This window comes from Myotis yumanensis, unplaced genomic scaffold, assembly GCF_028538775.1.
Source record: "Myotis yumanensis isolate MYYU_CA2020_CCGP unplaced genomic scaffold, mMyoYum1.0.hap1 SCAF_3, whole genome shotgun sequence".
Taxonomy (NCBI): domain Eukaryota; kingdom Metazoa; phylum Chordata; class Mammalia; order Chiroptera; family Vespertilionidae; genus Myotis; species Myotis yumanensis.
The window spans coordinates 145420272-145444869 of NW_027223754.1; the positions used below are offsets into that span (position 1 = coordinate 145420272).

At 36.0% G+C, this 24598-nt stretch overlaps 1 protein-coding gene across 1 annotated transcript in view; it reads left to right on the forward strand.

Annotated features, from left to right (window-relative positions):
• ZFC3H1 (zinc finger C3H1-type containing) overlaps positions 1 to 16429 on the forward strand; it is a 66621-nt gene extending 50192 nt beyond the window's left edge. Inside the window, exons 23-35 of the mRNA XM_070409721.1 lie at positions 660 to 848; positions 1443 to 1680; positions 4248 to 4353; positions 4437 to 4635; positions 5172 to 5266; positions 10470 to 10580; positions 10852 to 10956; positions 11088 to 11253; positions 12403 to 12503; positions 14360 to 14461; positions 15071 to 15110; positions 15368 to 15430; positions 15560 to 16429. Of these exons, the coding sequence (XP_070265822.1) occupies positions 660 to 848; positions 1443 to 1680; positions 4248 to 4353; positions 4437 to 4635; positions 5172 to 5266; positions 10470 to 10580; positions 10852 to 10956; positions 11088 to 11253; positions 12403 to 12503; positions 14360 to 14461; positions 15071 to 15110; positions 15368 to 15430; positions 15560 to 15697 (1653 nt within the window). The 3' untranslated portion in view covers positions 15698 to 16429. The remainder of the gene's footprint in view (positions 1 to 659; positions 849 to 1442; positions 1681 to 4247; positions 4354 to 4436; positions 4636 to 5171; positions 5267 to 10469; positions 10581 to 10851; positions 10957 to 11087; positions 11254 to 12402; positions 12504 to 14359; positions 14462 to 15070; positions 15111 to 15367; positions 15431 to 15559) is intronic.
• Positions 16430 to 24598: the final 8169 nt, after the last annotated feature.

Consider the following 24598-nt stretch of genomic DNA (forward strand, 5'->3'; position numbering starts at 1 on the left):
TGATTAAGTTTTTTTCCTTTTTTTAAAAGTATGTTTTTGTTGATTTCAGAGAGAGGAAGGGGGAGGGAAAGAGGGATGGAACATCAATGAGAGAGAATCATTGATTGGCTGCCTTCTGCATGCCTTCTACTGGGGATCCATCCTACAGCCCAGGCATGTGCCCAGACCAAGAATTGAACCTTCTGTTTCATAGGTTGACATTCAACTACTGAGCCACACTGGCCAGGCTGATTAAGTCTTTTTAATTATTTTGCCATCTAGTTCTAATATGAATGCTATTTTTAGAATTTTTATATAGTCACACACCTAAGCAATGCAAATTGTATGTGATCATAAATGTGAATTTTTGGAGATATATCATAGTCTTGCTGTCATTTACCTATTGGTTCAAGGAAAGGAAAGATGGAATTTTTTCAGTGATAATTCTAAGAGTACATCAGTATTATTCTAGTGTTCATCTGATTTTACTTTGCAACTTGTGATAGAAGGGGAAACCTAGGTTATAGTACTGGAAGATGAGTTTATGTATATTTATAATTTTCCTTTTTGTAGAAATTGAAGATTTAATATGAGACAGTTTCATAATGAGATGTGAAAAATATGCATTTTACATCTTATCTTATGAAGCATGATTAATTTTATGAAATCTCTTTGGGCAGTTTCTGCACCTAGAAAGCACCTTTGAAGAAAAGGATTATGTATGTGAGAGAATGGTGGAATTTCTGATGGGAGCAGCCAAACGGGAAGCATCAGATATTCTGTCCTTTCAGCTTTTAGAGGCTCTTTTGTTTAGAGTTCAGCTGCACATATTTACTGGAAGATCCCAAAGTGCACTTGCACTTTTACAGGTAAATAGTTGTTGTAGCATTTAATTATACTTTGTAGAGAACTGGCTTTAGATTTGAATTCTTGTTTTACCACTTACTAGTAAGTTGTGTGAAGTTGAGTAAGTATATGATTGTTTCCTCATTTACTTAGTGGGGATAATACCTTCTTTAGAGTGTTTATGAGGTTTAAAGGAAACTAATGTATGTCCAGTACCCACCAGAATAAATTTCAGTATTCAAACAATAAGGTAAAAAAATTAGTTCATGGTGAAAATCTGCTATATGGATGTAGAGTTTTGTTTGTTTTTACTAATTTCTCTTTATCTTACTAGATTTTGAATAACAAGACACTGAAAATGTTCAGATAAATTTAATCTTTTTCATTAAGTATGTTATGAACCTTTGCATAATAAAATTTGTTAATTTGATACTGATATTTCTAAAAAGTTTTTGATTAAAAACAAATTGGTGGCTTTCAAAAGTTTTAACGTAGGTATTTAAGAACCACTCCAAAGAAATACAACTGTTTTATTTATTGTTGGCTTTACATTTGAATCTCAGGAATAGGAGTCATTATTTAAAAAAAACCCTGAGTTTACTTTTTCGTTTACCTAGAATGCATTGAAATCGGTTAATGATGGAATAGTATCTGAGTACCTTAAAACAAGTGATCGATGTTTGGCATGGCTGGCCTACATACATCTTATTGAATTCAACAGTCTCCCTTCAAAATTTTATGATCCATCTAATGCCAATCCTTCAAGAATTGTTAACACAGAACCATTTATAATGCCTTGGCAAACAGTTCAAGATGTAAAGACTAATCCTGATATGTTGTTAGCAGTGTTTGAAGGTAAGTATAAATGTTTATAAATTATTTAAAATATCAACTTACCCCTTTTATGGTTCTTCATAATTAAGTGAAACAGATTTATAAATTGCAAGTTGTAGTTCTATGCTATAGTTCAAGATTAAGGATTGAATCAGAAGAAATTGGCATTGGCATCTATGAAGGCTAGGAACTGTACATAATTAATACTACATAATTAGTTTTTCTGATTATAGCAAAGGATATTAGCTAGATTAATAGATTTGATAGGTTTAATGAGTTGATTGAATTTTTAGAAGCAGTTTATCAAGGTGAAAGTTAAAGATTGTATCTTGTTTTTCAAGTAATTAATATTTGATCCATCGATCAATGAATTTGATTCTTACTATATACTAAATAATTTATCTGCTGTGGGACACATAAGGTATAAAGCCTATTCCTTCCTACTAAGAGATATATAACCTAGTCCAGTGGTCGACAAACTCATTAGTCAACAGAGCCAAATATCAACAGTACAATGATTGAAATTTCTTTTGAGAGCCAAGTTTTTTAAACTTAAACTATATAGGTAGGTACATTGTCATTAACTTAATTAGGGTACTCCTAAGGCTTAGGAAGAGACACACTCAAGGGGCCAAAGAGCTGCATGTGGCTCACGAGCCGCAGTTTGTTGACCACGGACCTAGTCCGACGATAAAATCTATACATTTGACATAATTATTAAGAGATGAGACCAGATAACTGTGAATTAGTATATAGTCTAAAATCTGTGCTTATAGAAGAGATTAGAATCTGTGGTTGATACAATTATATGGTACAGGCCATAAATCCAAAGGAAAGACATTGTAGGTTGGCATGATCAAGGAAGTCTTCATAGAAGAATTAGGACTTAGAGCTGGATTCTGAAGCTCAACTATGATGTGACTTAATGGGCCTCTTCAAAGATAGGATCCTTGTCTTACGTCTACATTTTCCAAGTGCCTACAATGTTTAACTTTGTGCTAAGTATAAATGTTTATTGAATAAACCAGGGAAGAAGGGAAGGGAAAAAAGGACATTCCTGTTAGGGGAGCTAAGTAAACAAAAAGCAACAAGTGGGTAAGAATTGGTACATTGGATTTGAAGGGAGATTAGAAGAAGGAAGGGTCCTTATTAAAGTGAGAGTTCTGTGCTAAAGAATAGTAAGAATTAACTTTCATAAGTGGAATGATACCTACCAAATTTTCAACTTTGTATAAGTGTATTAGACTTGATGACATTAGAGGTTCTTGAAGAAAAAAAAAAAATGTGCTGAAGAGAATACCACAGGTAGGAAAACCAACCAGAAACTCATTGCCATAACTGAGGCACAAAAAAAGTAAACTGGGAGAGAGAGTATTTATTAGAGATATTTGAAGTTAGCATATAGAGATGCAGGGGACAGATTAAATGTCAGGGAAGGAGAGACGACATGGTCAAAGATGAAATCAGGGTCTTGAGACCAGCAAAGAAAAGTGCATTAGTAGAAAATTGATAAATTGGGAAGACTGATTTTGGTAGTAGGAGTAGTATTTGTGAGTGGTAATTGGTCATCCAATTGGAAATGTCTGTTGGCAGAAGGAAATAAGGAAGATAAGGAAGTGGACCTAAACTGGACAATTATGGGTAGAGAAATGGATTTGGAAATTAATTAACGTAGAAGTCACTAAATTACAAAGTGCTTTGCAGTTTTTAATGTACTCTTTCAGTAAATTATTTAGTAGTTGAAGCTATGAGATATTTCCTCTGAGGACATAGACATTTAAAACTATAGTAGTTAGAGATAAAAGGGAGTATATGAGACCAAGAGAACTTACAAACAATCATTTAGAAGCAGAGGCAAAAAGAAAAGAAAAAGAAGAGGAAGCACATTATCAAATGCTAATCAAATAAAATGAATGTAGAGATAGGCTTTCAGGTTTGTTTAGTTATGATCCTGTAACTGAACTTCAAATGAATAGTTTCAGAGTGGCATTCACTTTTAAACTCTGCAGATCTGGGAGTCATACTACCATTGGGCAAGGAGGAAATAGTGACAGTTGTACAAAGTAAAACATGATACTATTCTCTAAGAAGTGGCCTGGTCAAGTAAAATATTCTTTTTTTTTTTTTTTAAAGTGAAGTATTCTTTACAAGGGGGAAGTGTATTTTGAAGGAGTAAGGAAAAGATCTAGTTTAGGGGGGAGACACTTAAATGGCTGTATGACAGCAGTCAAGGTCTCTTGAAGTGGGTCAGAGAAAGAAGAAAAGGTAATTTGATTTCTTTTTTTTAGGTAAGTTTTGAGGAATTTAGGAAAATGAAGGGGACCTTTGTTTAAATGAAATTATTAATAGAAGCAAGATCTCATATTGGGTTGTTTTATTTTTACCAGGAAAGTGAGGGTAAGAGATTGAATTTTATGAGTTTAGAGATATCTGAAATATCTCCTTTGGTTAAATGCCAGAAGTTCAGAAAAAGATGATGGTCAAACAAAGGGCTAGACCATCTTCTCCTATTGGTCTTTTAGAGTTGAAAGAAGAGTGGAATGATTAATTCTATGTTTGATTCATGCTATTGTGATATTTTTGGATAGATGCAGTGAAAGCTTGCACAGATGAGAGCCTTCCTGTTGAGGAAAGAATAGAGGTCTGTGTTCCACTTTACACAAACATGATTGCTCTGCACCAGCTTCTAGAGAGGTAAAACTTAATTGGCAAGCAGTTAATCTTGTGTTAAAAGTTGACTTTTAAAATATGTATAGACATGTTTTTTTCTTGTTAAGGTATGAGGCTGCAGTAGAACTTTGTAAATGTTTATTGGAATCTTGTCCCATGAACTGCCAGTTGTTGGAAGCCCTTGTTGCTTTATATTTGCAAACAAGTCAGCACGACAAAGCCAGAGCAGTGTGGCTTACTGCATTTGAAAACAATCCTCAGAATGCAGAGGTTTTTTATCATACGTGCAAATTCTTCATCATGCAGGTAAAAATGAAATGACTTAGAATGTTTAAATGTGATGTATTTATGTTTCACAATTTCTTAAATTATTTCAGTCATCAGCCTCTTCAGGATGCTTTTACTGGTCCTGCTGCCCTTTGCAAATTATTTTAGATATTCCTTCTCTCTCTGCTATAAAATACCCTGTGCATAGTTCTACCATTACGCATATTAAATTGCTTTGTAATTTTGTTTAGAGCTGCTTTGTATTCTATGTTAAGAACTCCTTGAGGGCAAAGACCATGTCTTACTCAGATTTGGAGCCCGACCACCTACCTAGCACAATGCCAAACATATATTAGAAGCTTAATAGTTAATTGGTGGCTGCAACTTGAGACTGTGGTGTATTGGGTGTCAAGCTGTTTAATTTAATTTGGAAATCAGAATATAGAAATTATCTCTATCCCACCTACTCAAGAAACCTACTCAAATAGTGAATTTTAGGGGTTTTCCTCCCTTGAAAGATTTTAATTAAACATTGTAAGTCTAACGTGTATTCCTCCTTCCTCTTTTAAAAATAGAATCGAGGGGATAATCTTCTTCCATTTTTGCGGAAATTTATTGCATCCTTCTTTAAACCTGGGTTTGAGAAGTATAGTAACTTGGATCTGTTTCGGTAAGTTTGTAGAACTCTTAATTTGCAGAGGAATGAGAGTATAGTTCAGTGGGAAGACTACAGATTTTTGTGTGTGTGGATTGACTGCATTTTAAAATAATTTTAAAAAATATTTGAACACTTTCTTAGACCATTAGGAAGGCAATAGAATTTAATAGAAACAGAAAGCTGTAAAATGTGTTATAATCTTTAAAGACACTAATGAAGGTTTATATTAACACCATGGTAACTCATTCTGCTTTTAATTTATTGTTATTGTTAATTTTAGCATACAATACCATAGCAGTGAATTATCCTGAGACAATAAGTGATTTTTTAAAAAATGAGTTTTAATTTATTTTATTGGTAATCTAAATAAAGTAGATATAAATAATTTGCCTCATACTGTTTTTTTTCTTCTTTATTCTAAAGAGATCTCTCGCTTCTGAAATGTTGAGTAAGAAGCTTTATAGGATTCTTTTCTCAACCATCACTTTCTTAGTAACTTATGTAGAGCTCTGTATTTACTGCTTTGGTTTCACTGTGATCTCTTTTTCTAACAACAAGGTCATAGCAGATCATGAAGAATTTTTTTTTTTTTTTTTAAGTTCTCTTCCTTTCTTCATCCTCACCTCTCTGTAGTGATCAGGACACTATTTTTATTGATTTTGGAGAGGGAGAGAGAGATAGAAACATCAATGATGAGAGAGAATCATCAATTGGCTGCCTCCTTCATGCCCCACACTGGGGATCAAGCCCAAAACCTCTGCCCTAACAATCGAATCATGAGCTCCTGGTTCATAAGTTGATGCTCAATCACTGAGCCACACTGGCTAGGCTATATAAAAACATTTTTAAAAACAACTCACATTTTGTTAAGTCGCTGGTACATCCACTGTAGAATATTTTGTGAGCATGGCAGTTTTATTGGAGATTTGGCAAAAAAGTTTTGAACCACTCTTCTTTCCTAGACTTAGTCTTTACATCTGTCCTCTTATGGTAGTCAGTTTATTGACAGTGATTTCAGTGCTCTTTTAAAATTCTTTCTGCTGTGTTATATGTAGATTAATAGCTTAGAATAAATTACAGGAGAATAATTAAAATGCAAATTAATAGAGAAGAATTAAACTATTCTATAAGGAATTTAGAGATTATTCAGCTTTCCCATGACTTTCTTCCTGTTTAAATTAGATTGCTAAAACATCTCAAACTCCAGCACAGGATAGATCCAAAGCTGAACCAAACTTTTTACACACTTGCTGATTTTGGTCTCCCATTGGGCATGGATATAATTGGTTTAGCTTAAAAGATGTTACCAGTTTTAGCTGTAGTAACTAATCAAGGATCTTCAGATTATCTTGATGTTAACTAATGAAGCAGGATAAATAACAGTGTCAAAAAACATTTGAAAATACATTGCCTCCAAATAATCTTCTGGTTGTTTATAAGTCATATTTATTAAATTTTTTGTGGGAATAGTCATAATTCATAATTCATCCAGAGTTACAAGAAAAAGATATCTGGTGGTGAGTTTTTTTTAGGTAAGTCTGATAACCTTATTTACACAGAGTGTGCATTTCTGTTAATTTGGGAAATCTTTTTTTGTTTGTTAATCCTCACCCAAGGATATTTTTTCCCATTGATTTTTTTTTTTTAGAGAGAGTGGAAAGGAGGGGAAGAGAGAGAGAAACAGAGAGAGAGAGAGAGAGAGAACCATTGATGTGAGACACACCGATTGATTGGTTGCCTCCCACATGCACCCCAAACGGGGCTGGGGATTGAGCCTGCAACCAGGGTATGTGCCCTTGACTGGAATCGAACCCGGGGTCCTTCAGTCTACTGGCCGACACTATCCACTGAGCACACTGGCTAGGGCTGGAAATCTTTTTTAAGTCAAATATTAGGAAGGATGGCAGTAAGTGTAAGATAGTTTGGGGCATTGTCATATTTACTGATATTGATATAAATTTTTAAATGTATATATATATTGACAAAGTTTATTAATAGAAGTCAGTGCTGTTAATAGGTAAAAAAAAAATCTCAGGAGTAGAAATTATAAAATAAAAAACTTAGAACTCTAATATTTACTTAGAGTTTGACTTTATTTCCTTTCCTATGTAACATGCTATATACTAAAAGAGAAACATGTAAATTGACTGTCCCTCCGCTACACTCACCAGCCAATCAGGAGTAAGTATGCAAATTAACCTGCCAAAGATGGCGGGTTGATTTGCATAAACAGGCTCCGGGCAGATAGCAGAGCGGGAGAGCCAGCAGCTTGGGGGGATGTGGCTCCCTCGGTCGCTTCCCCCGAAGCTGCTGGGCGGAGAGCAGAGCGGGAGAGCCAGCAGAGAGTGGAACGGCTTGGAGAACTTGGCTCCCCAAGCCGCCAGACGGAGAGCAGAGAGGGAGAGCTGGTGGCTTGGAGGACTTGGCAGAATGGGAGGCCGTGGGACAGAGAAGAGCAGGAAGGGAAAACCAAGAGCACGGGGAGCACCAGGAATTCTGGGAATAGTAGTTCTGGTGGCAGCCCCAGGACCGGAAGCAGAAGCCCAGAGCGTGGGGAGCACCAGGAATGCTGGGAATTGTAGTTCTGGTGGCAGACGGATCTCCTAGACCAGTGATGGCGAACCTATGACACGCGTGTCAGAGGTGACACGTGAACTCATTTTTTTGGTTGATTTTTCTTTGTTAAATGGCATTTAAATATATAAAATAAATATCAAAAATATAAATCTTTGTTTTACTATGGTTGCAAATATCAAAAAATTTCTATATGTGACACCACATCAGAGTTAAGTTAGGGTTTTTCAAAATGCTGACACGCCGAGCTCAAAAGGTTCGCCAAAAGGTTTGCCATCACTGTCCTAGACACTAGAGCAGTGGTTCTCAACCTTCTGGCCCTTTAAATACAGTTGCTCATGTTGTGACCCAACCATAAAATTATTTTCGTTGCTACTTCATAACTGTAATGTTGCTACTGTTATGAATCATAATGTAAATATCTGATATGCAGGATGGTCTTAGGCGACCCCTGTGAAAGACTCGTTTGACCGCCAAAGGGGTCGCGACCCACAGGTTGAGAACCACTGCACTAGAGCAAAGTGAGCCTGGAGCAAGTTACTGTTGTGGTGGGGGATGGAGGGAAAGCAAAGGTGAGAGACATAAGTAAAATCAGAGTGTCTAGGAAAAATTAAAGGGAAGATATCCTAAAACTTCCAGGAAATCTCCACCAATGAAGCAAAGAAAAAAAAAAAAACCTCTATTATTCTGTGAGCAACAAACCAAACTGAGTTGGAGTCTCAGAAAGTTCGCTCATATGATTGCAAAGATAGAAACTCCCAGATTGGAGAGGCTGCAAGTTGGGCTGAGGGACCCACCCCCAGTGCATGAATCTTCATGCATCAGGCCCCTAGTTTAGTATAAAGGCAGAAAGAGCTAGATGTGGTAATTGTCATATGTTTCAAATCAATTTGAAGATTAGTAGATAACTATAACAGTTAACCTGGAGATTTCATTCACTTTATCTAGGAATAGAATTTTACATAGATTAGATTTGAATTTACGTCTACGTTTTACCTCAGTTTTCAGTTGAGAAAACTAATATCCTTAGAAGATAAGTAATTAACTCTATGGCAGTGGTTCTCAACCTTGGGTGCACATTAGAATCACCTGGGAATCTTTTTAAAATCCTGATTTCTGGGCCTCATCCTCCAGAAATTCTGTTTCTTTGTTATGAGGTGGGGCCACAACATTAGTAACAAAGAAACAGAATTTCCGGAGGATGAGGCCCAGAAATCAGGATTTTAAAAGATTCCCTGGTGATTCTAATGTGCAGCCAAGGTTGAGAACCACTGCTCTATGGTAATATAGCTAGTTACGGCCAAGTTGAGGTGATGACCTAACTTCTAGATGTCCTATTTCTTCCCTTGCTACCATCTGCCCCTATCCCCAAAGCCCCCATACAGCCTCTTTAGTCCATTAAAACTTAGCCCCTTGAAATAATTTTAAAATCCAAGGTAAACAGTTACACTAGTGTGTTATTGTTGAGGTCAATGTATTATCTTTAAAAACATGATTCCTGAAGATGTTGGTAAATATTAAACACACAAATTCAAATATATTGGGGAGAAACTTGAATTAGTTAAAGTCAAATAGATTCCTTTCCTAATTGACTTTTTAGAGTCTTTAATATCCTAATATGTATGGTGGCATTTCAGGAGGGGGCTATAGTTTTCAGTATTTACCAATAGACTTCTTTTGGACATGTGTCTTATGAGCCAATATGTTATAGAATACACTTTGATATCATGTCTAATATTAAATCTGTAATAGTATGTGTGTATTTGTATGGGAGAGATTGTCTTTATTTTTTTAATCCTCATCCAAGGATATGTTTATTGATTTGAGAGAGAGAGAGAAATAAAGAGAAAGAAATATGGATGTGAGAGAAACATCAATCAGTTGCCTCCCCATATGTGCCCCGGCAATGTCCTGACCGGGGATGGAATCTGAAACCTAGGTATGCGCCCTGCAACTTACTTGGTGTATAGGATGATACAACTTTTTTTTTTTTTTACAAGTTTTCTTGTAAAACTTTTTTTTTTAATGAGAAAGAACTTTTTTTTAGAAGAAAGCACAGATTACCCTAGTTAGAGCATCAAACTGATGCTCATGCCCAGGGTGCTGATCTATCCCTGGTAGAGGGTGTGCAGGAGGCAGCTGCCAAGATTTGTGGATTCAATCCCTTGTCAGGGCACATACAAGAGTCAACCAATGAATGCATAAATAAGTGGAACAACAAATGGATCTCTCTCTCAAAATCACTAAATAAAATTTTTTTTTTTTTTTTTTTTTTTACTAAATAAAAATTTAAAAAGAGTAAAGCAGATTTTTGTGGGACAACTTTAGATATATGGTTGCTTCATTTGTTATTCTCTGGTTTTAATTAGGTTCAATTAGATGATTATTGTGGTTTAACTTTGGGGATAGAATAAAAAATCATTTTAAGAATGAGTTATTCATGCAGGTATAAAATAATAACTATATGATGCTAGAGATGTGACTAAAGCAATGTGGTATGCATGTAAAAATTAAAGTCATTACCTTATAAAAATATTTCAAGGAAATTTAAGTTGAAACTGAGGGGTTCTTTTTGTTTGTTTGTCTTTAAAGTAGTTTATGTGTGCATAGGCATAATTTCAAACAGTATTTTTCCCCCCAGGTATCTCTTAAATATCCCAGGACCACGTGACATTCCAGCCCATTTATGTAAAGGGAATTTTGATGATGAGATGTTTAACCACCAAGTTCCTTATTTGTGGCTGATTTACTGGTGAGACATTATCAGCTGTGGAGAGAAATGTTGCATACTAGGCTTGCATTTGTTATTTATTACTGAATTACACTGTGTTAAAATCAATCTGATGTTAAACTCATTGAAGCAAAATTGAAGGGATGCTACGGTTTATACATTATTAAAGAAGAAAGACCAAAAGAAGGATCCCATTGTAATATTTGTAATGTTTAAAATATACTTCGTCATTCCTTTACCTAATAGAATTGAGCTGTAGACATACAGTGTTCTCCTTCATTTTTTTAAACAGCTTTTGTCATCCTCTTCAATCAAGCATTAAAGAGACAGTGGAGGCATATGAGGCAGCATTAGGGGTGGCCATGAGATCTGATATAGTGCAGAAGATTTGGATGGAGTAAGTTTAGTTCCTCTTAATAAGAATGGTATATGGAATAAGGGGATATGGTGGGTAAAGGGTGATTGGCTTTCTTCATGAGAGAATTACTGGCTTAATTATTCTAAATTATAATATTTTTCTTTTGGCAGTTATCTTGTCTTTGCCAATAATAGAGCTGCTGGATCCAGAAACAAAATCCAAGAATTCAGATTGTTTACTGATTTAGTGAATAGATGTTTGGTTACAGTCCCTGCCCGATATCCCATTCCTTTTAGCAGTGCTGATTACTGGTCCAACTATGAATTTCATAATAGGGTAAGAACTTAAAACTTTCTTTTTTTTAGATGTTTACATAAAAGAATGGGCCTTAAAAAATGACAGCAAAACTCCTGTTTTATATCAAAAGAGCTTTTCCTAGGATCAGTTTTCTAGCATTTATTATTATTTCTCTTTTTAAAAAAATTAAATTTTGGGGGGTGACATTGGTTAATAATATACAGGTTTCAAGTGTATAATTCTATAATACTGTTCTTCTTGATCATGTTTACTACTTATCTCTTCCAACCGTAGAAAGAGCTCTTTAAGGTTCAATTAAGATGCATATATCAATTATGGTATATTTAAGAAAATTTAACATTGAAGCAAAATTGAAGAGATGTTAGGGTTTAATATGTATTAAAGAAGAAAGGTCAAAAGAAGTAATTGTAATTATATTTGTAATGTTTTGCTCAAATAGTTGAAAATTTTACTGAATGAAAAATTCTGTAACTTCACAGTAAAAATGGGCTTAATAGTGTAGCTGTTCTTTTTGTTAATATTTTGTCAAGGAAATAGGGTTGTTCATAAAGCATAAAAAAGCTGAAATCAGATGCTGTTTAGAATTTTAAGAGTAGAATTTTGACTAATGATAAATTTATAAAGCTATCTTCTTATAAGCAATGAAAGGTTTTTTTGTTCTTAAATTTTCAGAGACCCTTTTCATTCTGTGCAATGCATATACATGTTTTCTTTTTTTGGGGTAGGGTGTATTGCTAACCGGGATAACCAATTATTATGCTTTGTACTTCTATGCCATTCTTTATCCCAGGATCTCAAATCACTTTATGGACATTAAATCATTTACACACGGGCATTCCATGAGCAAGATGTGGCAGGTATTATTAGCCCCATGACTTGCCCAGCTATACAGCAAGTAAAGGTAGACTCAGGAATGAAAACCCGGACTCCTGGCTTCTTGTCAGTGTTCTCAGTCCATGGCTGTCATCACTAGACCATATTTCCTAATTCATGTTTTGAAAATCACTAATAAAATTAATAGTAGGAACTGTAACTCATAGCATCATACATTATTATAATTTATACATTCATGTCTTAAGACCATTTTGGTTTTCTCATTAAAACAAATAGGTAATTGGATTTCACATCTTGTTGTGTTTATTTTTCCTTTCCCCTCAACCTTTGCAGGTTATTTACTTTTATTTGAGCTGTGTTCCAAAGACCCAGCATTCCAAAACTTTGGAACAGTTTTGCACAATTATGCCAACTAATTCCGGGCTTGCACTGAGGTAGGAAAAAAAATTCTTTTGGTTCTCAGCCCAATAGTATAGGCTTTTTATATAAAATTATTATTAAGCTTTATAAGAACAGTCTGTTCTTCCACTACTTTTTCACTGATGTATATGACTTCAACTTTAGAGTTGTTAAGCAATAGATAGCTACTCATGTAAAAGTCAGTATAAATTTCTGGTTACTTCAGGAAACAGTGCAGGTTACAAGGGCAAGGAGGCTTATAATTTAGTAAAGTTCATCTGTGTTTCCTAAGCACATACCATGTATTCTTAGCATAGGTATTATAAGCACTAAGTGTGGTTTTACATGGCAAAGGAACATTAAGAGATTTTTAAGGTGTTACAGAGATAGTAGCCAACTATATATCTGAGTTGGCAAAAGTAGGTTTACACTTGTGAGCACATGAAACACAGAATTTATTCTTGTATTATAATCATAATCTGCATGTCTTTTTCCATACGAACAAATGTAAACATACTTTTGCTCACCCCTGATATATTTTGGTTACTGTTACTTATTTCCAGGTAGGTCAGTTGATCTCAAATATTAGCATGCACCAGGAACCAAATGCAGATTCCTGAACTTGAGCTCTCAAATCACATTTGAGAAACATTTATCCAGGGATTTCATACATTCAATTAGAAGGAGATCTAATTGAGCATTTCTTTGTAGTTTCTCTTCTCTGATAGAGAAAACTCATTTTTACACTTAAGAATTTTACTTTTTAATTCAAAAAGGTACCCTATATACTAATGCTTTGGCTTCTACTTGTGCAGTCATTCTCACTGCATCAATTGTGTCTTCTGTTTCTAAGTTTGTTTTAGAAACAGATGGCTGGATCTTAAGGTACCTAAAATATTTATCAAATATTCCTTTGTGTTTCAGAGTATTTACATTCCTCTTAGCATGTATGTAGGAAAATGGGTATAAGAGATTGAAAAACAGCTCTGGCTGGTGTGGCTCAGGTGATTGGTCATTGTCCCGTGCACCAAAAAGGTTGCTGGTTAGATTTCAGGCCAGGGCACATGCCCAGGTTGCTGATCTATCCCTGGTAGAGGGTGTGCAGGAGGCAGCTGCTCCATGTTTTACTCTCACATCATGATTCCTCTCCCTCTAAAAATCAATTAAAAAGAGAGAGATTGAAACACATTTAAATGCCTAAGGCTATGACAAAAATAGCCATAGCATTTAAAAAAATTATTAGAAAGCATGCTAATCTACAGAAACCAATTACAGAAATTTGTATACGATATGCAACATCGTCTTTGGTGAAACTCGTGAAACAGGAAAATGTGGTTGTTTTGGACAAGTTTCTGCTAGGATAGCATTTTGGAATACAGGTAGTTTAATTGTTAGTTTTTCTGGTAATGCTCCACTTCTTTGTTTTGTTGCTTTTAATTTCCTTGTCTTTTTTTCAGAATAAAGAACTTAGTAATTAGTCACTATACTTACATGTTAGCTCAAGAAACACTCATAATTAAGTATATTCTGTTTAATAAAGAGAGAAAAATATCAGGAAATTGTTGTATCAAGTCATTATTTTAGAAAACTTGGGGGAGGGGGCACATGGAGTTATAATTTGGAGAGAATGCTTTAGTATTCTATAAAACTACATGGGCCTTATTTTAGTTTGTTGAAGATGGCATAGGTCTTGACTGGAACGCTTGCTAGTTTGCATTTTCCTGCCCCAGGGTAATTTTTGTAAGAGGCATTCTATACATACTTATTGAATAGCCTTGATGGAATTTAACTGACCAGAAATTGCACCTCAACAAACATTCTGTTCATAGAGCACATTGGGGGTTTCCTACACTTGCAATGCTTTGTTCATTTTCCTGAATATATTTTGCAGGCTACTTCATCATGAATGGGAAGAAAGCAATGTTCAGATTCTGAAACTTCAAGCCAAGATGTTTACATATAATATCCCAACATGCCTGGCCACCTGGAAAATGTAATGCAACAATCATATATATGTTTTTATAGCTATTGCTTTTATTTGTAAAGTTTGCTCCAGACAGGTAAATTTTAAATGACATCTATTGTTTTCATTTTTTTTTTCCTGGACAGATTTTTAATTTACATTTGTTTTTGACACTGCTGAGATTTTATACTGAACATATAAAGCTCATAAACAATTGCTTTAAACGCAAAATAGATAGAATTGTAATTTTTTTTGAAAGAGAACATTTAGATAACAATACTGTTATCAAATACATAAATCTATTACACACATTTTAAGACCATCCTTTTTGAAATTCGGGGATTTCCCTGACTTAAAGGTGATAGTGCCAGGTATTTTTTTACTAGTAATTACGAATTTTTCTTGAACGTTATTTGTGTTCAAAACACTGGTCTGCTTTATTCTTGTAAAGTTGATAAAAATTGTTGAATTTTTCTTTTCACTATAGGTTACCCTCCTTGGAAGTTTAGCCTGTTACTTTCAGGAAGTTTTGTACTCAGATTCCCACAGTCAGTATTCTGCCAGTGGTAGTATCTCATTTTGTTCAAAGATATATAAATTTTTCTTTTCCCTTTTCTATATTCCTTTTTTTTTTCTTAGAGCCATTGCTGCTGAGATTGTTTTAAAGGGACAAAGAGAGGTAAGCCATAATTGACTATCAGATGGGTCATGTTTTTTAAGCTATTCTGCCCCTTTTATTGACTTTTAAAAGGAATAAGGCATAGAAGTTAACATTCCAAGAAATGTAAATGTTTGGAAACTCCCAAACCCAATGTAACAATTTTATCTTGAATACTCATAGTAATTATGAATAATAATAAGTATAGTTCAAATAAAATTATGAAGGTGTTTTTCACCATGTTTCCTGATGGAATTGTGTGTATATCTATCTTATAGGTCCACCGTTTATATCAGAGAGCCTTACAGAAGTTACCTCTTTGTGCATCACTGTGGAAAGATGTAATGCTTTTTATCTTTTATTTCACCTTGAAGTTTTCCTATAAATTTTCTGCATGTGCCATATCCATTGATGTGGTAATGCTCGGAATCTAGCTAAATCTTACTTCTATGCTTCCCTGTCTTTTACAGCAACTCTTGTTTGAAGCTTCAGAAGGAGGTAAAACTGATAACCTGAGAAAACTAGTTTCCAAGTGCCAAGAGATTGGAGTCAGCCTAAATGAGCTCTTAAATTTAAACAGTTACAAAACAGAAAGCAAGAATCACTGAACACTGGGTGCACAGTCAGTTCTAAGTCCTTATAATAATTGCCAAAATTATTCGAATGATCCTTCAAGATTAGGCTGATCCCTGGCTAAGGTCTGTGTAATGCAGACAAGCATTACTGATCATATCAAGTCCCCTACAATATCCTGCCCTCAAAATCGGAAGCAATGAACATGATCCTCTTCGGTTGGATAAATGAACTTCGTGTTGGTCTGCCTCTAGGCCCTGCCAGATTCTCATAACATCATGTACGTAAGTATAGTTCTTCAAAGTGACTGACATATATTTTAATTTTGCTTTGTTTTTGTTTTTATTTTTTACTTTCCCCTTTTATGTTGTGCTAGTCCTGATTCACTTGACACTCTGATGCCTGAGAGATTCTTGTTTGGGATTTAATTTCCAGGGCTGTGTTTACAGTAAAAGCAGGCAGTCCCTTTTAGTTCTTCCTCTTTAAACCTTTTGAGATTCTTCATTTCAGGATTTAAACTTAAGCAATCCATCTTAAGGAAAGTGTAACTGCCATGGCCACAAGTCTGCTAGTTGCACTTGAATGCTCTAACAGGGTTGTTTATTGCCCTTTCTACGTTCTGGACTCCTTGACGAGACTGTTTAACTTGAAGATTAAAGAAACGATTGCAAATACCAGTGCATCAGAACCTAAGAGTGGTCAAATATTATGTGCAATTTTTTTGTAATGAAATTTTAATTTATAATAAAGTTTAACAGTTTAAAGAACAGTTAATCTTTGAACTGCTTTGTATTGAAATACGTTGTAGTATTAAAATTGTTTATAAACAAAATATTTTTAATATAAGTTAACTTTTTAAAAAATGTTGCTGTCTTTATTCACTTTTCACACCCTTGTGGGAAGGGATGAAGGAGATAGGCAGTTATATCCTATAACTATATCAGTATTTTCTTATTTTGAACCTGCTTTCCCATAAAGTCACTTCCAAATCTGTTCTTTTCTGGTCTTGTTCTGTTTTGAGGACAGTGAACAGATAGGTTTGCCCTACCATTCAATTCCTTGTTCTTAAGACCACAGTGTTTAGAAAATATCTCCCCACTGTAGTTTGAATAATTTGCTTAGTGACATGCTGTCTTATTTTGAGTATTAATTTGACCAAATTATAAAAGAGACCTTGCTTTTTGTTTTGTTTTTAGCCTATATTGGGGTTTTTTTGCACCTTGTTAGAAAAGTTATTAATGACACACACACAACTGTAACAAATCTGGTCCTACGGCTACAGTGTAATCTATTGCAGAATAGCAGCTCCAGGAAATACTAGGCAAATTTGTACATCTATATGTTTGTATGATGCTCAATCAAAATAAAACCATGTTTGAGGCCCTTCTCTGCGACTACCAGACAGTGCATATTTAGCTAGTAAGAGCTGTTTGGTTATGTCAAGAACGAAACCCATTTATCTAGTGCAGTGGTTCCCAAACTTATTTGGCCTACCGCCCCCTTTCCAGAAAAAATATTACTCAGCCCCTGGAAATTAATTTTTTTTAAATTTTAATAGCAGTTACTCATCGCCCCCAAATGCACCTGTGGCCATCACCGCCCCCCTGGATCGCTGCAGCGCCCACTTTGGGAATCACTGATCTAGTGTGTCTCATTAAACCAAAAAGAAACTAATTTGTTTTTCTCTAAAACCAAAGACATTTGGGTGGAAGATGGTAATCCCAAAGGGGTATTTCTCCATTGTATGCATTTACTATTTAACCTTGAATGCTTTTCCTACTCTTATTATTTGAAAGCCATTGTTAGGTACTTGGAAAAATACTTCCGGTCTGTTTGCCCCATATTCTAACAGTTTTGATATTGGCTGAAATCTCATCTGTTTTGGGAGATAGTACTAAGTTTTGGTTTTTTGTATATTCTAAAACCTCCATTTGTTTCTTCAACAATTCCATCAGCAGCAACTTTTCGCCCTTTTTTTAAAAAAAAAAAAATAACTTTCATTGGTACTTACAATCCTAATTCAGCTATACAAGCTGTGCAATGTAACAATTCCAGCGGTGTTCACATGCTGTACATAGTCATGCAGACAAAGCCCTAGCATATATTAACCAATTGTTTCAGTTTTGATCACTTGTCATATTGCTATTTAAAATCATGAAGCTATCTTACAGAAATTACATTGCCTTAAAGATGCCTCTTCTGTCACCTTTTCTATGTCATTTCACAAACTCACTTTAACCTACACAGAAAAGTAGCAAACACTGCTTAGGAGTGAGGCTTATATTTCTGTCATTCTTCCATATTCAACAAGTAATAACTACAATATTAAATAAAACTTGGGGTTAAAGTTGGTACAGTTATTGTAGTAGCATGAATACAATGTTTAACATACTATGTGACTAAAGTCTTTCTTTGGGCAGAGAAATGTCATCGTAAGAAAAGATTAGTCATTGAGGACTGCAGTCCCTTGCACTCCACCACTCCCTCCACGGGGGAGAAAAAGCACAAAAGAGGCATTTTAGACTGTGGGGTTTATCTCTGATAAAGGAAGATTGTGGTGTATTTTCATGTGTTTTTCTTCATTTTAGAGAACAGCCTAATATTTCTATTTGCTTTTTAACGGAAAGTGGACCTTGTAACATTGTTGTCACTGGATTATCTAAGGCGGTTTGCTTTCAATTAAAGGGCATATAAACCTACCTCATAAAGCAGGCTGGAATCTCCAGGTGCAACATCTAAGAGCTAAAAGCACTGAGCAGACAAGCAAAAGGTGATTAAGGCTGACAACAAATGTAGAGGGACTTTATTGAAGATTGTAGTTCAAATATTTATTTTTCAAGGTTGTTGAAAAAGTAGGAACATGTGGCTATAATACAAAGCAGGGCCAATGTTGTTGCTTAAAGCTGTCTCATGTTCACAGATAAGTCATAATTTCCTTAAGTCTGCTTTCTAGTCTGTGTGCTAATAGTGTGGGGGAAGAATGGGGAAATACAATTTTAATGACCTTTCAGGTTTGAGGATTATGACCCTCAGTACAAATTAACTGATTATAGCAGAGCATTTTGGAACAAGAACTATTTAAGAAAAGGCAGGTCTCTAAGGAACATTTGATAGTGTTTCTTTTTCATTCCTCATGATTTACAAGTCCCCTCACTTCCTATATGTATTTTTTAGTTGTGTGTTTACTATTTCGGGGGTCAGTGAAGGACCACCTAAGGACATGCTGCCCTATCCTGCCCTCATTCTGATCTCCTATCACTCATGTCACCTTCCCCAGTAATAGCTATGCAGTGCTTCTTGAATATTACTTGATTGAGATATCTGCAATTAATGTGAAGTTTTAAATTTTTTTCTCTCCCTGACATCTTTAAAGTACTGAATAGAAAGCTGTATCTGTCTTTCATAGATGGTAAAATGGCTATAGGACTTGTCTCCACTTTTTATTTAGTGGCCTTCATAAGAGGGACTCCACAACACATTTTCAGAGTTCCCACAGTGGACAATCAGGCATTTTTAAATTCCAGAATGAATTTGAGCTCTCCTAAACACTCAATACAAAGATGAATAAAAAGGTCCCCAAATGTAAGAAAAGAAGACCACATGCCAAAGAAGCATCTCCAAAGGGGCTCCAAGTATCGGTAGGAGGTTGAGAAAGTCTTATTGGATGAAAGTGAATTATTGCCTAAAACATAAAATAGGAGGAAAAATTGAAGCCAGTAATACCCCTTTCAAAAACTATTTGCCACTTAAATCTGAGTATTGTAAAATGGTTTGCATATGTTTAGAAACCTGTACAGACTTCCCCAAAGCTTCTTTGGCTTTGTGCAAATTCATTCACAACTGACAGTTTGTTAGACATGATGACAGGTAAGACATTCAGAATTCTACAACAGCCACATCTGTCCAGAAGGGAGACCTCTTGGGGCATGTTGTGCTTGTAAGTCCATATGAGACTGACGGAGTAGGAGTCATTCATATCAGGCCCAGTTTAAGCAGCCTTGATGTGGAGAGTCTGATTGGAATTAGTAGCAATCTAATGGCTGCTACTAGTTTTCTTTCTCCCCCTAACTTCTGGGGTAATGCATGAATAAAATGCTACTTTCAATATGTACTAATATCAACAACTTTAGCAGAGCTCTGTTTCAGTCCCAGTTAAGGCTATCAAGTTATAGTCTATTACTGTCTTTAAGAGTCATGTTGTCCTATTAATGTAGAATCTACCTGGAGATGGTCCAGTCTTCAATGTTTTAAACTGATTTTTCCAAATGACATTTTTGCCCAGCACTAGAAATTTTTTAATGTGGAACTCAGTAATGCCAGGAGTAAAAAAGTTCAGTGGGGAAGCAAAAAAAAATTTGCATGAGCTTATAGGGACATGTGCTTCCTCGTTTCATGAAGAAAGAAGATTCAGCCCAACCAGTGCGGCTCAGTGGCTGCCTCCTGCACATGCCCTGACCAGGGATCGAACCATGACCTCATAGGTCAGGGCATGTGCAGGAGGCAGCCAGTGATTCTCTCTCATCATTAATGTTTCTCTCCCTCTCCCTCTTTGAAATCAATAAAAATATATTTCTAAAAAAAAGAAGATTCAGCCTAGCTGGTGTGGCTCAGTGGTTGAGCATCGACTGGTGCACCAAGAGGTTGCTGGTTTGATTCCAGATCAGGGCACATGCCTGAGGTTGCACGCTTGATCCCCAATAGGGAACGTGCAGGAGGCAGCTGATGGATGTTTCTCTCAATGTTTCTGTCTCCCTCTAAAAAAATCAATAAAATCATTTAAAAAATAAAAACAATTTCTGGGACCAATCCGATTGGTCAAGTGACGAGACTGATGGGTCTGGATTTTTTCCTTCAATGTAAAAATATATCATTGCATAGAAGATAGTGAATAGAATGTTAAAACTGAGTCAGTTGTATCACACATAGCATAGAACAATGAATATTTTACTTCTGTGCAAGACATACATTTTGGAGGCCACCCAAAGTATAAATGAATATGACTCTTCAAGGGCCATATTCTATGAATTTAAAAAAGCCTAAATCCAAACATGAAAACTATTTGCACAGCTGTTCTAAAAGAATGTACTGCCTTTGTCCTTTACTTGGTAATTTGAAAGCTTCAAGATGATCTACTCAGTCAAAATCAAAGATGGGTTTACTATGTTTGGTCAATCAAGCAGCTTAAATCTTGCAAGTGTTCTTTACCTAGTGATGTAAACTTCATGAAAGAGAATGATAGCAAACAGCCTAAGGGAGGTGGACCAATTAGGAAGAGTGATAGGGGACTGGGAGCTGTTTGCATTAATGGAGATAAGGGCATCTGCTGCCAATACCAAAACAAACACTCAACTTGGCACATTGTACAGTCAAAAACGAGACTGCCTGTGGGTACGGTTGGCACTTCCTGCTGGCTTGAAATGGAGCTACAAAGAAATAGTTTCAGGAAATAAAAGGAGTGTGAACCAATGTGAGTAATGAAAACACCTATCTAAAAGATCTGGATTTTAGATTTAGCTCCACTAACTAGTGTGTAATTGTGGCAGGCCATTTCATTGCTCCTTGTCTGTTTCCACATCTACAAAATGGAAATATGTGCACTGACCTCAGGGGTGTTGAGAGATCATATAATAGAAGTTATCTTTAAAAAAATAAGTAATATTTTTAGTTTCAGGTCATTTTCCAAAATTTTGAGGGCAAAGATATGCTACAAAATGATAGTTGCTTTTTCTGGACATAATCTCATTACCGTCATTTGGAGCATATGACCCTAACAATGCTCAAGCATGAGTTAGTTGCTGTCTAATTAAGAAACACAACAAGCAAACATAAAGAAACAACAAAGAACACTGCCATCTAAAGTCAGTGAATCATCCCTGGTGTTATTCTCCAAAATAACAGAACTGTCCATTAGCAGACGGTCTTAAGTCAGAAGGAATCAATGTGAAGATTTTACTGTAATGAGGCTAACCTGGCAGAAGCTCTGGTCCTAGTGGTGGAAAGATAAAATCACAGAATGCAGAGCAGAGGATAATTGGTAGTATTCATTTTGAGTGACTGATTAATGAGGTACTCATAAAAGCAATGTGAACTAGTAGGAGGAGGGGGGAAAGAAGGGTTATGAGTCAGAATAGCCAAGAGTAAAATACAGGGCTTCCAGTATGTTGCAAATGAGCCTCTATGTTGGCAATGAAAATGGCAGTGGCTTAAACAAGATAGAATTTTCTCTCAAGTAAAAATCCAAGTAGGTGGGCTAGGGCTGACTGGTAGGGCACTCCATGGTGATGAGACCTGGGAACTGTCTTGTCTGTCTTGTGCTCTGTCCTGTGTGACCTCCATTTTCAAGAGTGCTGCCACATGTGGTTCTGCTGTTCAGGTCCTGCACGTGGGCAAAAGGCTGAAGTAGCAACTGAAATTGAGCCCAGGATCAGCATATCAGGTATCTGATTGAGTTGGCACTGGTTGAGTTGGCCTTGAGGAAGTGGGGCCTTTAAAAAAATTCACTCAAAGGGACTACCTGGGCCCCAAGTTCTACCGAGAGGGTGGGCCTTTTCCTAAATTGCACAACAGCTCTCTTTAGGTGGTGATCCTGATGATTCAAGATGTTCCCAGTCCCAACCCTTTTGTTCACATTCCATTTAGCAGCAAGGAAAAACAAGGACAAACCTCTCGTAAAAGTACTTCCAACAAACTAAACATGTCACATCTGCTTTTGTCCCATTGTTCAGAACACAGACACTTGGCCACTGCAAAGGGGGCTGGGAAATGTTTTTATTTTGGGTGTCTATGTAGACAATAAAAATTCCAGAATGAAGGACAGAATACATATTTAGGAACAGCTAAACATCTCTGCCACACTATCATCAAATAGAGGACTAGTAAACAATATAGGTGAGGTTAGTGTCTGGAACCTTGCTTGTTCTAATCTCTCAAAAACTTTTTAATGGTGAACCATGAAAATCTTCATTTTATCAATAGGCCTTCAGGTAGTGAAATAACCTTCCATCACTTTGGTACCAATGCCCTTTGAAATGAGACTGCAACCTTCTGCTTCAGGTGATGCCACGTACTTAATCAGCTCTGGACATCTTTATGCAATGCCCCACACTGAATCAGGCATATAACCAACCCAACAAACCATTTTACATCCCATTGTCCATAAACTATTAAAACTGAAAAAAAAAATATTTTCTTCCTCCGTTTTGTGGCCTACATCCTTATTGTTGCTTCCAATAAACCTCTCAGTGGTTAGCAAGTTTTAGCCAAAATGTCAAGCTATGGAATAGAGTTTTAAAATTTGAGGAGTTAATCAGATAAGTATCAGACACACATGACCTGCAGATCTCTTCAATAAAAAGGAGACCTTTTCTAATCTCCATGCTCCATATTGCTCTTGATTTTTACAGTTAATTGGAAAATGAACTTTGTTGATGGATGTAGTATATTATGGGTATTTTATTAACATCATTTTATAGATGAGCACTCTGAGGAAGGGAGGTGAAGAAACTTGCCCAAGGTCACACAACTGTTATGGGTTAGAGCTGGGATTTGAACTTGGGCCACCTGACCTATGAATCTGAATGTTCAACCACTATGTTGTATTCCTCCTCAAAGGAACCACTCAACGCGTATTTACTAAATGATTGAATTAATCTAAATGTGTACTACACAAATTGTAGAAAAATGTAAACAGGATGGAGATATCTACAAAGTTCTATAAATATTTCTTAGTCAATGCTTTAGCCAACATTTTCACTCATTTTTCTTTAATTTGAATATAAATTTTCTCCTGTCTGCCTTCACCACTCTGCTTTTGTCTACTCTCAGGATTACTACTTTTTCTTTTGTCTCCTGTTCTCCCTTGCCTTAGGGGTGATAGCTCAATTCCCCATTAAGACCAAACTCCTGTGGGCAGTAGAATGCAGTCCTCTGACTTGAGCTTGCATCAGAATCCCCTGGCTCATTAAAACACACACAGCTGGGCTCCATCTCCAGAGTTTTGATTCAGTAGGTATGGAGTAAAGCCTGAGAATGTGAATTTCTAACAGTTTCCTAGGGACCAGACTTGGAAAATCATTAATGTAGTTGCTCAACGAAATGCCTCTAAGAATGATAGTTCTTATTAGTGAGTTTGGGAGAGGCATCTGGCCTGCTTGGGTAATCCCTATTCCCTTTTTTAAAAATTTGGAAGTAGGCCCCGCAGTGTGGCTCAATGGTTGAGCGTCAACCTGTGAACCAGGAGGTCATGGTTCGATTCCCGATCAGGGCACATGACTGGGTACCAGCTTGATCCCCCAGTGGGGGGTGTGCTGGAGGCAGCCAATCAATGATTCTCATCATTGGTGTTTCTATTTCTCTCTTCCTCTCCCTTCCTCTCTGAAATCAATAAAAATATATTTTAAAAAAATAAAGCTTTAAAAAAATTTTGGAACTAGGAACCATCAATTCTGCTGCTCCATGGAGTAACTATAGAGAGCCTGGTCTCTATGTGGGGAGGCTGTGGTCATCCAATGCTGCAGTGCCTTAGAAAAGAATATGGCTAACTCTGGAAAGCTCGCTTGCTGAGGTATTTAAACCACAGTCTGCAATGTTAAGTTAATGATTAGAAAATATGCTAGATTGATCATCTCTGCCTTACTTTTTTTCTCACTTATTTAGAATTCAGGCCAAGAGAAAAGGTGCTGTTTATTGGAACCCTTCAAATCCAATATGAGGTTTGAGCTTTCAGCAATGTTGTATTTTGACCTTGACAGATTACTGAGGATTATAGAGGCTGTGACCACAGATGATTGCATGTTTTTATACAGACTACACTGGTATTAAGCAAGTCTGTATTTAAAAGCTGAGAAAAGAGCAGGTCTCTTAGAATACATGGCATCACAGAGCCTTCTAGAGATCAAATTTCCTGTCCCCAGTGTTCCCAGGAAGGAACTGTGATT